This window comes from Tachyglossus aculeatus, chromosome 1, assembly GCF_015852505.1.
Source record: "Tachyglossus aculeatus isolate mTacAcu1 chromosome 1, mTacAcu1.pri, whole genome shotgun sequence".
NCBI lineage: Eukaryota > Metazoa > Chordata > Mammalia > Monotremata > Tachyglossidae > Tachyglossus > Tachyglossus aculeatus.
This window is the reverse complement of record NC_052066.1, coordinates 72840590-72853141: the sequence shown is the minus strand read 5'-3', so window position 1 is coordinate 72853141 and position 12552 is coordinate 72840590. Positions and strand designations below refer to the sequence as shown.

The following is a 12552-nucleotide window of genomic DNA, read 5'->3' as shown; positions in this document are numbered from 1 at the left end:
CATCATCATCAATCGTATTTATTGAGCGCTTACTATGTGCAGAGCACTGTACTAAGCGCTTGGGAAGTACAAATTGGCAACATATACAGTCCCTACCCAAAAGTGGGCTCAGTCTAAAATGAATGAATAATCGTGATACTTGTTAAGCGCTTACTATGTGCCAAGCACTGTTCTGAGCGCTGGGGGAGATTCAAGTTCATCAGGTGGCAGGGAATGTGCCCACCGACTGTTATAATTCATTCAGTCATATTTATTGAGCACTTACTGTTTGCAGAGCACTGTACTAAGCGCTTGGGAGAGTCCAGTACAAGGATAAACAGTGACATTCCCTGCCCACAGCTTGCTTACAGTCTAGAGCAAGTTGTTCTATGATTGAGTGAATGAATGAATGAATAGTTCTATGAATGAATGAATGGAGGGACTGTCTAAGCGCTTAGTGCTCTGCATAAGTGCGTAAGCACTGTATGAGTGCTTATTGCAGTGCTCTGCACACAATAAGTGCTCGATAAATATCATTCATTCAATCGTATTTATTGAGCGCTTACTGTGTGCAGAGCACTGTACTAAGCGCTTGGGAGAGTGCAGTACAGTACTAAACCATGACATTCCCTGCCCACAACTTGCTTATAGTCTAGAGCAAGTTCTACAATTGAATGAATGAATGAATGAATAGAGGGACTGTCTAAGCGCTTAGTGCTCTGCATAAGTGCGTAAGCACTGTATGAGTGCTTATTACAGTGCTCTGCATGCAATAAGTGCTCGATAAATATCATTCATTCATTCAATCGTATTTATTGAGCACTTACTGTGTGCAGAGCACTGTACTAAGCGCTTGGGAAAGTACAGTACAGTAATAAACAGTGACATTCCCTGCCCACAACTTGCTTACAGTCTAGAGCAAGTTGTTCTACGATTGAATGAATGAATGAATGAATGGAGGGACTGTCTAAGCGCTTAGTGCTCTGCATAAGTGCATAAGCACTGTACGAGTGCTTATTACAGTGCTCTGCACACAATAAGTGCTCGATAAATATCATTCATTCAGTCGTATTTATTGAGTGCTTACTGTGTGCAGAGCACTGTACAAAGCGCTTGGGAGAGTACAGTACAATAATAAACTGTGACATTCCCTGCCCACAACTTGCTTACAGTCTAGAGCAAGTTGTTCTACGATTGAATGAATGAATGAATAGAGGGACTGTCTAAGCGCTTAGTGCTCTGCATAAGTGCGTAAGCACTGTATGAGTGCTTATTACAGTGCTCTGCACACAATAAGCGCTCGATAAATATCATTCATTCGTTCAATTGTATTTATTTTTTTTTGATGGCATTTATTAAGCGCTTACTATGTGCAAAGCTCTGTTCTAAGCGCTGGGGAGGTTACAAGGTGATCAGGTTGTCCCACAGAGGGGCTCACAGTCTTAATCCCCATTTTACAGATGAGGGAACTGAGGCCCAGAGAAGTGAAGTGACTTGCCTAAAGTCACACATCTGACAAGTGGCAGAGCCGGGATTTGAACCCATGACCTCTGACTCCGAAGCCCATGCTCTTTTCCACTGAGCCACGCTGCTTCTCTAATTTATTTATTTAATTTACTGAGCACTTACTGTGTGCAGAGCACTGTACTAAGCGCTTGGGAGAGTACAGTACAATAATAAACTGTGACATTCCCTGCCCACAACTTGCTTACAGTCTAGAGCAAGTTGTTCTACGATTGAATGAATGAATGAATAGAGGGACTGTCTAAGCGCTTAGTGCTCTGCATAAGTGCGTAAGCACTGTATGAGTGCTTACTACAGTGCTCTGCACACAATAAGCGCTCAATAAATATCATTCATTCAGTCAGTCGTATTTATTGAGCTCTTACTGTGTGGGGAGCACTGTACTAAGCACTTGGGAAGTACAAGTTGGCAACGTATAGAGATGGTCCCTACCCGACAGTGGCTCCCGGTCTAGAAGGGACTGACTGGTTGACAGACTGATTGAAATCATCATCATCATCAATCGTATTTATTGAGCGCTTCCTGTGTGGAGAGCACTGTACTAAGCGCTTGGGAAGTCCAAGTTGGCAACATCTAGAGACAGTCCCTACCCAACAGTGGGCTCACAGTCTAAAAGGGGGAGACGGAGAACAAAACCAAACCTACTAACAAAGTAAAATAAATAGAATAGATAGGTACAAGTAAAATAAATAAATAAATAGAGTAATAAATATGTACATACATATATACAGGTGCTGTGGGGAAGGGAAGGAGGTAAGACGTGGGGGATGGAGGAGGGGGAGAGGAAGGAGGGGGCTCAGTCTGGGAAGGCCTCCTGGAGGAGGTGAGCTCAGCAGGGCCTTGAAGCTCTCAGTAGGGTAGATACAAAGTACAAAGAGGTACAAGTAAAATAAATAAATAAATAAATAAATAGAGTAATAAATTGAAATGCATCTTGGCCTGGCGTAGATTTTTTTTTTAAAGCGACATATTTCTTTTCCCAGAGCCCTTAGGCCGGGAGACCCCGGATTCTGCGCTCGCGCCAGGGTGCCCATGCCCTCCAACAAGGATTACGTTGTCAGACCCAAGTGGAATGTGGAAATGGAGTCACCCAGGGTAAGTGACAGAGCAGAAAGGACATAATAATTACTATTATTCCCTTTTCCCGCTGGTTCCGTCTTCCGTTTGGGTGCCCCGGCCCCTCCCGCGGCGGCTCCGGTCGAGAACCCTTTTGTTGTAACCGTCCTCGGGCCCCCAAAGCAGTCCTGAAACCGCGCGGTCTTACCTTTCGGGTTGTCAACCAAATCCCGTCCTGCGTTGCTTTGGTTCTCCCTTCCAACCGTTAATCATCGTCAGTCGTATTTATGGAGCGCTTCCTGTGTGCAGAGCACTGGACTAAGCGCTTGGGAAGTGCAAATTGGCAACATATAGAGACGGTCCCTCCCCAACGGTGGGCTCGCAGTCTAAAAGGGGGAGACGGAGAACCAAACCAAACGTACTAACAAAATAAATAGAATAGATATGTATAAGTAAATAAATAGAGTAATAAATATGTACAAACATATATACAGGTGCTTTGGGGAAGGGAAGGAGGTAAGATGGGTGGGGGGAAATGCCCACAATGGAATCAAATATAATCAAAATGCCGTTTATAGCCCGGCCTTAAAAAAGGCTTAAGCCGCCTGGAAAAGCACAAGAGGCGATTTGCCGAACAGAGACGACTGAGCCAAATGCACCGAGCCGTCAAGTTCAGCATCGAAGGCAACAGGATGCCCCTGTAGACCTGACCCTGCGCGTGAGGTTTTCGGAGAAGGTACCCCCAGGTGTGGACCCCGCACGTGCTCTAGCCGATGCCCGTTCTAGAGCAAAATACTCCGTGCCGCGATTCACGAGTCTGGGAGGAACAACTTGCTCTCCCGGAGAGGATCCCTCCCTGACCCCAGTAGACGCTGTAAGATGCAGGGTTTCCCCAGCAATCTCTCCTATACTGAAGCATGGAAACTAAGAAAGCAGGGCGGGCCCCTGGTTTAAATAATAATGATGGTGTTAAGCGCTTACGATGTGCGAAGCACTGTTCTAAGCGCCGGGGAGGTTACGGAGTGATCAGGTTGTCCCACGTGGGGCTCACAGTCTTCATCCCCATTTTACAGAGGAGGGAACAGAGTGATCATCATCATCATCAATCGTATTTATTGAGCGCTTACTGGGTGCAGAGCACTGTGCTAAGCGCTTGGGAAGTACAAGTTGGCAACATATAGAGACAGTCCCTACCCAACAGTGGGCTCACAGTCTAGAAGGGGGCTCCCTGTCCCATGGGGGGGCTCACAGTCTTCATCGCCATTTCACAGAGGAGGGAACTGAGGCCCAGAGGAGTGAAGTGGCTGGCCCAAGGTCACCCAGCTGACAAGTGGCGGAGCTGGGATTCGAACCCATGACTTGACTCCCAAGCCCGCGCTCTTTCCACTAAGCCACGCTGCTTCTCTCCGATACCCGTTATTACAGCTTTGTCTCATTTCCCCAATTTTTTTTTTTCTACCCACAGGATAGTTTAAGTTTTTTCATTTGGGAAGATGGTCGGTGAACCAACGGGATGTAGATAGGCTTTCATTCCTACCCCCACCACTCAAGAAATCTTTTTCAGTGGTGTTTGGGACGCTCTTAGTACTACGTGCCATTCATTCATTCATTCAGTCGTATTTATTGAGTGCTTACTGGGTGCAGAGCACTGTACTAAGCGCTTGGGAAGTACAAGTTGACAGTATATAGAGACAGTCCCTACCCAACAGTGGGCTCACAGTCTAAAAGGGGGCTCCCTGTCCCATGGGGGGGCTCACAGTCTTCATCCCCATTTCACAGAGGAGGGAACTGAGGCCCAGAGGAGTGAAGTGGCTTGTCCAAGGTCACACAAGTGGCGGAGCTGGGATTTGAACCCATGACTTGACTCCCAAGCCCGCGCTCTTTCCACTGAGCCATGCTGCTTCTCTCCGATACCCGTTGTACAGCTTCGTCTCATTTCCCCAATTTTTTTTTTTCTACCCACAGGATAGTTTAAGTTTTTTCATTTGGGAAGACGGTCGGTGAGCCGACGGGATGTAGGTAGGCTTTCATTCCTACCCCCACCACTCAAGAAATCTTTTTTAGTGGTGTTTGGGACGCTCTTAGTACTACGTGCCATTCATTCATTCATTCAGTCGTATTTATTGAGCGCCTACCGTGTGCACTCAGTAAATACGAGGCCCTGTCAGGCGCTATACTAAGCGCTGGGGTAGTTATAAGATAATCAGTCCCTGTCATTCAGTCGTATTTATTGAGCGCTTACTATGTGCAGAGCACTGTACTAAGCGCTTGGGAAGTACAAATTGGCAACATATAGAGACAGTCCCTGCCCAACAGTGGGCTCGCAGTCCCTCCCAGGGCTCACAGTCGCAGCTTGGTGACACACAAAAAAAGCCGTCCCTTGCGTTAAGCCCAACGTTTGAAGGGCCTCTTTTTGTAATTTATTTCTCCCGAGGGACTATACAGTTTGGCATTGAGGGACCGGGTGAATAGTCGGGTGATTTTACCGGCCAAAGCTTCGAAACCATTCGTTCATTCATTCAATCACATTTATTGAGCGCTTACTGTGTGCAGAGCACTGTACTAAGCGCTCGGGAAGTACAAGTCACTGAGTGCTCGCTGTGGTACTAACCGCATGGGAGAGGATGCTACAAAAGAGTCGGTAGACACGTTCCCTGCCAGCCCCGAGCTTACAGTCTAGAGGGGGGGAGAGAGACGCTAATGGAATTTCTCGTATAAATTTACGGAGGCACAGAGAAGTTCAGTGGCTTGTCCAAGGTCTCAGCTGTGTGACTTTGGGCAAGTCACTTCACCGCTCTGGGCCTCAGTGACCTCATCTGTAAAATGGGGATGAAGACCGGGAGCCCCGCGTGGGACAGCCTGATCAATCAATCAATCAATCGTATTTATTGAGCGCTTACTGTGTGCAGAGCACTGGACTAAGCGCTTGGGGGGTACTACGAGACAGACAACAAAACCAAACATATTAACAAAATAAAATGAATAGAATAGATATGTACAAGTAAAATAGAAAGAGTAGCAAATGTGTACAAACGTTAAGTAAAATAAATAAATACGCACAGACATATATACGTATATACAGGTGCTGTGGGGAAGGGAAGGAGGTAAGGAGGTAAGATTCTATTCTAAAATCATCATCAATCATTTATTGAGCGCTTACTGTGTGCAGAGCACTGTACTAAGCGCTTGGGAAATACAAGTTGGCAACATATGAACAGAATAGATCTTAGAACAGTGCTTTGCACATAGTAGGTGCTTAACAAATGCCATCATTATTATTGTTATTATTATTATTATTATTATTATTATCTGTACAAGAATAGAAATGAAGAGAGTAAACTCCCCAGCGCTTAGAACAGTGCTGTGCACATAGTAAGCGCTTAATAAATGCCATCATTATTATTCCCAAACCAAAAGGAAGCATTCCCCTTATCGTATGGCCCACGTGGAGCCGTACAAGAAAAGTGTGGGGAGCTATTTTTAGAATCGAAGTCTTTATCGTAATAATAATCATTATGGTATTTGTTAATCGGTCAGTGGTATTTAGCGAGCGTTTACTGTGTGCCGAGCACTTTACTGAGCGCTTTGGAGAGTAATAATAATAATAATGATGGCATTTATTAAGTGCTTACTGTATGCAAAGCACTCTTCTAAGCGCTGGGGAGGTTACAGAGTGATCAGGTTATCCCACGGGGGGCTCACAGTCTTCATCCCCATTTTCCAGATGAGGGAACTGAGGCCCAGAGAAGTGAAGTGACTTGCCCAAAGTCACCCAGCTGACAATTGGCCGAGCTGGGATTTGAACCCAGGACCTCTGACTCCAAAGCCTGGGCTCTTTCCACTGAGCCACGCTGCTTCCCCTGACAGTAACCATCAGAGTATTCATTCATTCATTCATTCATTCAATCATATTTATTGAGCGCTTACTGTGTGCAGAGCACTGTACTAAGCGCTTGGAAAGTACAAGTTGGCAGCATATAGAGAGTACAGCAGAGACTATACCAAGCACTGGAGTAGACTGAAGATAATGAGGTCAAACACAGTCATTCATTCATTCCATTCAATTCAGTCATATTTGTTATATAGAGAAGCAGCGTGGCTCAGTGGAAAGAGCCCGGGCTTATAATAATAATAATAATGGTATTTATTAAGCACTTACTATGTGCAAAGCACTGTTCTAAGCGCTGGGGGGGATACAAGGTCATCAAGTTGTCCCACAGGGGGCTCACAGTCTTAATCCCCATTTTCCAGATGAGGGAACTGAGGCCCAGAGAAGTGAAGCGACTTGCCCAAAGTCACCCAGCTGACAGTTGGCGGAGCCGGGATTTGAACCCATGACCTCTGACTCCAAAGCCCGGGCTCTTTCCACTGAGCCACGCTGCTTCCCCTAACAGTAACCATCAGAGTAGTCATTCATTCATTCATTCAATCATATTTATTGAGCGCTTACTGTGTGCAGAGCACTGGACTAAGCGCTTGGGAAGTACAAGTTGGCAACATATAGAGAGTACAGCAGAGACTATACCAAGCACTGGAGTAGACTGAAGATAATGAGGTTAAACACAGTCATTCATTCATTCCATTCAATTCAGTCATATTTGTTATATAGAGAAGCAGCGTGGCTCGGTGGAAAGAGCCCGGGCTTATAATAATAATAATAATAATGGTATTTATTAAGCGCTTACTATGTGCAAAGCACTGTTCTAAGCGCTGGGGAGATACAAGGTCATCAGGTTGTCCCACAGGGGGCTCACAGTCTTCATCCCCATTTTCCAGATGAGGTAACTGAGGCCCAGAGAAGTGAAGCGACTTGCCCAAAGTCACCCAGCTGACAGTTGGCGGAGCCAGGATTTGAACCCACGACCTCTGACTCCAAAGCCCGGGCTCTTTCCCCTGAGCCACGCTAGTAACCATCAGCAGATAAATCAGTCTGGCAGTGGAATTTATTCAGCACTTACTATGTGCACAGCAGTACTCAGCGCTTAGGCAGGACAGTACAATCAATCAATCAGTCAGTGGTATTTATTGAGCACTTACTGTGTGCAGAGCACTGTACTAAGCGCTTGGGAAGTCCAAGTTGGCAACATCTAGAGACGGTCCCTACCCAACAGCGGGCTCACAGTCTAGAAGGGGGAGACAGAGAACAAAACAAAACATATTAACAAAATAAAATAAATAGGATAGATATGTACAAGTAAAATAAATAAATAGAGTATTAAATGCGTACAAATATATACATATATACAGGTGCAGTACAACAGCGTGGCTCAGTGGAAAGAGCAGGGGCTTTGGAGTCAGAGGTCATGGGTTCAAATCCCCGCTCCGCCGCTTGTCAGCTGTGTGACTTCGGGCAAGTCGCCTATCTGGGCCTCAGTTGCCTCACCTGGAAAATGGGGATGAAGACTGTGAGCCCCCCGTGGGACATCCTGATCCCCATGTAACCTCCCCAGCGCTTAGAACAGTGCTTTGCACATAGTAAGTGCTTAATAAGTGCCATCATTATTATTATTAGTGGACACATACCCCTCCCGCCTACACTGGCACTAAGCCCGTGCTTTATTTGTGCATTCCTTCAGGCCGAGATGAAAAATATGAAGCACTTCGTGTGTTTATAATGTTTATAAAATTATGCCAAGGAGAAACTAGCAGAAATCCGTGTGAAATAGTTACAGTATATCCATTTCTCTTACAATATGGGTGTGCCTTGAAAAACCCCACATTAAAGGAAGCCTACATTGTAGTATAGTGTCCAATGCAGCACGCTTTTTTTTGTTCGTTATTTAATGGTGTTTGTTTAGCACTTCCTATGTGCCAGGCGCTGTTCTAAGCACTGGGGTAATCAATCAATCGTATTTATTGAGCGCTTACTGTGTGCAGAGCACTGTGCTAAGCGCTTGGGAAGTACAAGTTGGCAACATATAGAGACAGTCCCTACCCAACAGTGGGCTCACAGTCTAGAAGGGGGAGACAGAGAACAAAACCAAACATATTAACAAAATAAAATAAATAGAATAGATATGTTCAAGTAAAATAAATAAATAGAGTAATAAATATGTACATACATATATAAAGGTGCTGTGGGGAGGGGAAGGAGGTATGGTGGGGGGGATGGGGAGGGGGAAGAAGGGGGAGAGGAAGGAGGGGGCTCAGTCTGGGAAGGCCTCCTGGAGGAGGTGAGCTCTCAGTAGGGCCTTGAAGCTCTCAGTAGGGTAGATACAAAGTAATCAGGTCGGACACAGTCCGTGTCCCACACGGGGCTCACAGCCTTAATTCCCATTTTTCACAGCCTTAATTCCCATTTTGTAGACACTGGGGGAAATAAGGAAATCATCGGATCAGGCGCAGCCCCTGTCCGACAAGGGGTTCCGAGTGTGAGGTAGGGAGAGCAGGGATCAATCAATCAATCAATAGCATTTATTGAGCGCTTCCTGTGTGCAGAGCACTGTACTAAGCGCTTGGGAAGTACAAGTTGGCAACATATAGAGACAGTCCCTACCCAACAGTGGGCTCACAGTCTAGAAGGGGGAGACAGAGGACAAAGCCAAACATATTAACAAAATAAAATAAATAGAATAGATATGGACAAGTAAAATAAATAGAGTAATAAATATGTACATACATATAGACAGGTATATATACAGGGATCTATTTTAGCCTCATTTCACGGGTCGGGGAAAAAGACACAAGTAGCTCGGCCAGGGGCAGAGCTAGATTAAAACTTGGGTCCGCTGATTCGAAAGTCCCTTGCTCTTTCCATTAGGCCATGCTGCCTTCTAGGCATTTATTAACCACTGAAGTATTGTAGCCGTAGTCTTTTCCTACGTAAAATAGGAATATAATAATAATATAATAGGTTAGGGACAGGTGAGTTCTGCTTGCTGGTTATACTTTCCTGGCCTCAGGTCTGGTTCCCATCCGAAGTTACTTGCTGACCTTTTAGCTAGCAAACCATTTGTTTAAAGTCTTCCATTTGGAAATTCTTCTCATTTATTTTTGGAGACGTTAAGTTCCTTGGGTTTTCATCCTCGGCAAAGCACTGGCAAATCAAGTAGTCTTTTGCTTAAGCCCTGTTCTTCTAGACTGTGAGCCCACTGTTGGGTGGGGACCGTCTCTATATGTTGCCAACTTGTACAGTAAGCGCTCAATAAATACAATTGATTGATTGATTTAGCTGTTCTCAATTTTTTCTGAGGATATATTTGTGACCACATTTTTTTTTAATTTTAATGTTATTTGTTAAGGGCTTACAATGTGCCAAGCACTGGGGTAGGTTCAAGATAATCAGGTTAGACACAGTCCATGTCCAGATTCCAGATAATCAGGTTAGACACAGTCCTTGTCCCACAAGGGGCTCACAGTCTTAATCCCCTTTTAACAGATGAGGCAGCCGAAGCACAGAGAAGTGAGGTGATTTACCCAAGCTCACACAGCAGAAAAGTGATGGAACCAGGATTAGAATCCCACTGTTGGGTAGGGACCGTCTCTCTGTGTTGCCAACTTGTACTTCCCAAGCGCTTAGTACAGTGCTCTGCACACAGTAAGCGCTCAATAAATACGATAGAATGAATGAATGAATGAACTCCTAGGCCTATGTTCTAGCCACTCTGCTTCCCAATCTTTAATTTTTTTTCTAATTTGTAATTTTTACAATGTCTAGAAAATTATGCCAAGGAGAAACTAGCAGAAATCCGTGTGAAATAGTTACAGTGTATCCGTTTCTCTTCCAATATGGGTGTGCCTTGAAAAACCCCACATTAGAAGCAGCGTGGCTCAGTGGCAAGAGCCCGGGCTTTGGAGTCAGAGGTCAGGGGTTCAAATCCCGGCTCCGCCAGCTGTCAGCTGGGTGACTTTGGGCAAGTCACTTCACTTCTCTGTGCCTCAGTGACCTCACCTGTAAAATGGGGATGAAGACTGTGAGCCCCCCCGTGGGACAACCTCATCACCTTGGAGGCTCCCCAGCGCTTAGAACAGGGCTTTGCACATAGTAAGCGCTTAACAAATACCATCATCATCATTAAAGGAAGCCTACATTCTAGTATAGCATCCAGTGCAGCACGCTTTTTCTTTTTTCGTTATTTAATGGTGTTTGTTTAGCACTTCCTATGTGCCAGGCACTGTTCTAAGCACTGGGGTAGATACAAGGTAATCAGGTCGGACACAGGCCATGTTCCACATGGGGCTCACAGCCTTAATTCCCATTTTACAGAGGAGGTAGCTGAGGCACAGAGAAGTGAAGCGCCTTGCCCAAGGCCACACAGCAGACAGGTGGCGGAGCGGGGAGTAGAACGCAGTTCCTTCTGACTCCCAATCCCATGCTCTATTCTCACTAGGCCACGCTGCTCCACATAAACTGTTCCTCCCAACCACGTGTCCCACTGTAGCCATACAGGCTGGCATTGTCAATAAAAATATTCCCTAATTCTAGTCGGAATATGTAGTTTCCTGCCCGTGCATCTGTCCCTCCGTGTGTGGAAATCCCGAAGTGGCCAGAAGTAGCGTTTCTGAAATGCGGCCAACTTTACTACACGTTACACGTGTTGCAGATGCATAACTCTTGAAATAAAGTCTTGCAGTGCATATTCTGAGGCCAGTTTTTGGATGACCGAGGTGGGATCGTGTACTGTTTCCTCTTTTTTTTTTCCCCCCCTCTCTTTTTCTTTTTCCTTCTCCCCTCAGACAGCCCCAATAGGAAATTTTCCATGCACTAACCCAGTAGTAAAACAGTCCTGCTGCTACTAAACCGTAGGACTTGAGCTGAGGTAAGAGCGCTTAAGCCCCTTGTACTATCCGTGCTGCGTATTTCCTCCGTCCTTACCGGGCTCAGCGAAACAACCCCCGGGAATTGTGAGGCTCCTAACCGACACTAGTCGCCGAGCATCAGATGCTGGAAGACAAGAACGAGCGTGACGCCTCATACGTATCCGACGTCCCCTTCCAGGAAACGTCTTATTCATTTGTCTTATAACAGTTTCAGGGCTCCTCAAAGAAAGGGATCAGCCGGCTGGACAAGCAAATGCGGAAATTCACCGACATCCGGAAAAAGAGCAGATCGGCCCACGCGGTGAAAATCAGCATCGAAGGCAATAAGATGCCATTGTGACCCCTCGAAGGATACCTCCGCCCCTGCCGTGAGGCGTGCGCCCTTGGACTCTGTTTAGAGAACGTACAGTTTTTTAAATATTTTTTTTAGCGTTACCTGTAAATGGTTGGTTCGGACTCTGTAATACAATGCCGTCTGAAGACCGAAGATCCGAGGATCCGTTGTATTTAAGCCGTCCCGCCGTGTACTTTGTACAGACGAACCGCCCGCCGTCCCGCCACAAACTTTAGAGAATAAATCCCCCCCCTTCTAGTTTTCGGGGTTCCGTCTCCTGTGTCGCAGCCCGGAACCGAACGGCGGCTTCGTTCGTTCATTGAGTCGTATTTATTGAGCGCCTACTGTGAGGAGAGCGCCGTACTAAGCGCTTGGGAAGTCCAGGTTGGCAACAGAGACGGTCCCTACCCGACAGCGGGCTCACAGTCGAGAAGGGGGCTCACATTCCTTAACTTCATCTGTAAAATGGGGGTGAAGACTGTGAGCCCCACGTGGGACAACCTGATCACTTTGTAACCTCCCCAGCGCTTAGAACGGGGCTTTGCACATAGGAAGCGCTCAGTAAATGCCATCATAAATAAATAAACCCCAGGGACTCGGCTGATGGGGGATAGCGTCCATTTTCTGTTACTCCCTCTTCGGCTTGAACTCAGGGCAGCGGAGCTGCTCGGCCCGCGGCTCTCAGGAGGAGCGACCTGCCGGAGCGGGGGTAGAGGGGCCGGCCCTAGAAATGGGGCGGCCGCGGGGACGTATTTTCGAGCCTGGTGAAAGGAATTTCGGCCTGGGAGGATGTAATCCCAGCTCCGACCTTGAACAACTCAGTTTAACCTCTCTGGGCCTCGCTTTCCTCACGGGCCTGGGAATCCGAAGGTCCCGGCTTCCCATAATAATAATAATAA

The 12552-nt window shown here is 46.3% G+C and overlaps 1 protein-coding gene across 3 annotated transcripts in view; it reads left to right on the top strand.

Moving 5' to 3' along the window:
* IWS1 (interacts with SUPT6H, CTD assembly factor 1) overlaps nt 1-11911 on the top strand; it is an 87539-nt gene extending 75628 nt beyond the window's left edge. Inside the window, exons 13-15 of one of the 3 annotated variants that reach the window (XM_038746321.1) lie at nt 2487-2598; nt 3138-3305; nt 11528-11617. In XM_038746321.1, the coding sequence (XP_038602249.1) occupies nt 2487-2598; nt 3138-3263 (238 nt within the window). In that variant the 3' untranslated portion in view covers nt 3264-3305; nt 11528-11617. Of the gene's footprint in view, nt 1-2486; nt 2599-3137; nt 3306-11527 lie in introns of all 3 variants that reach the window. The other 2 variants (XM_038746329.1, XM_038746311.1) reach the window with 2 other exon arrangements.
* The last annotated feature ends 641 nt before the right edge of the window (nt 11912-12552 follow it).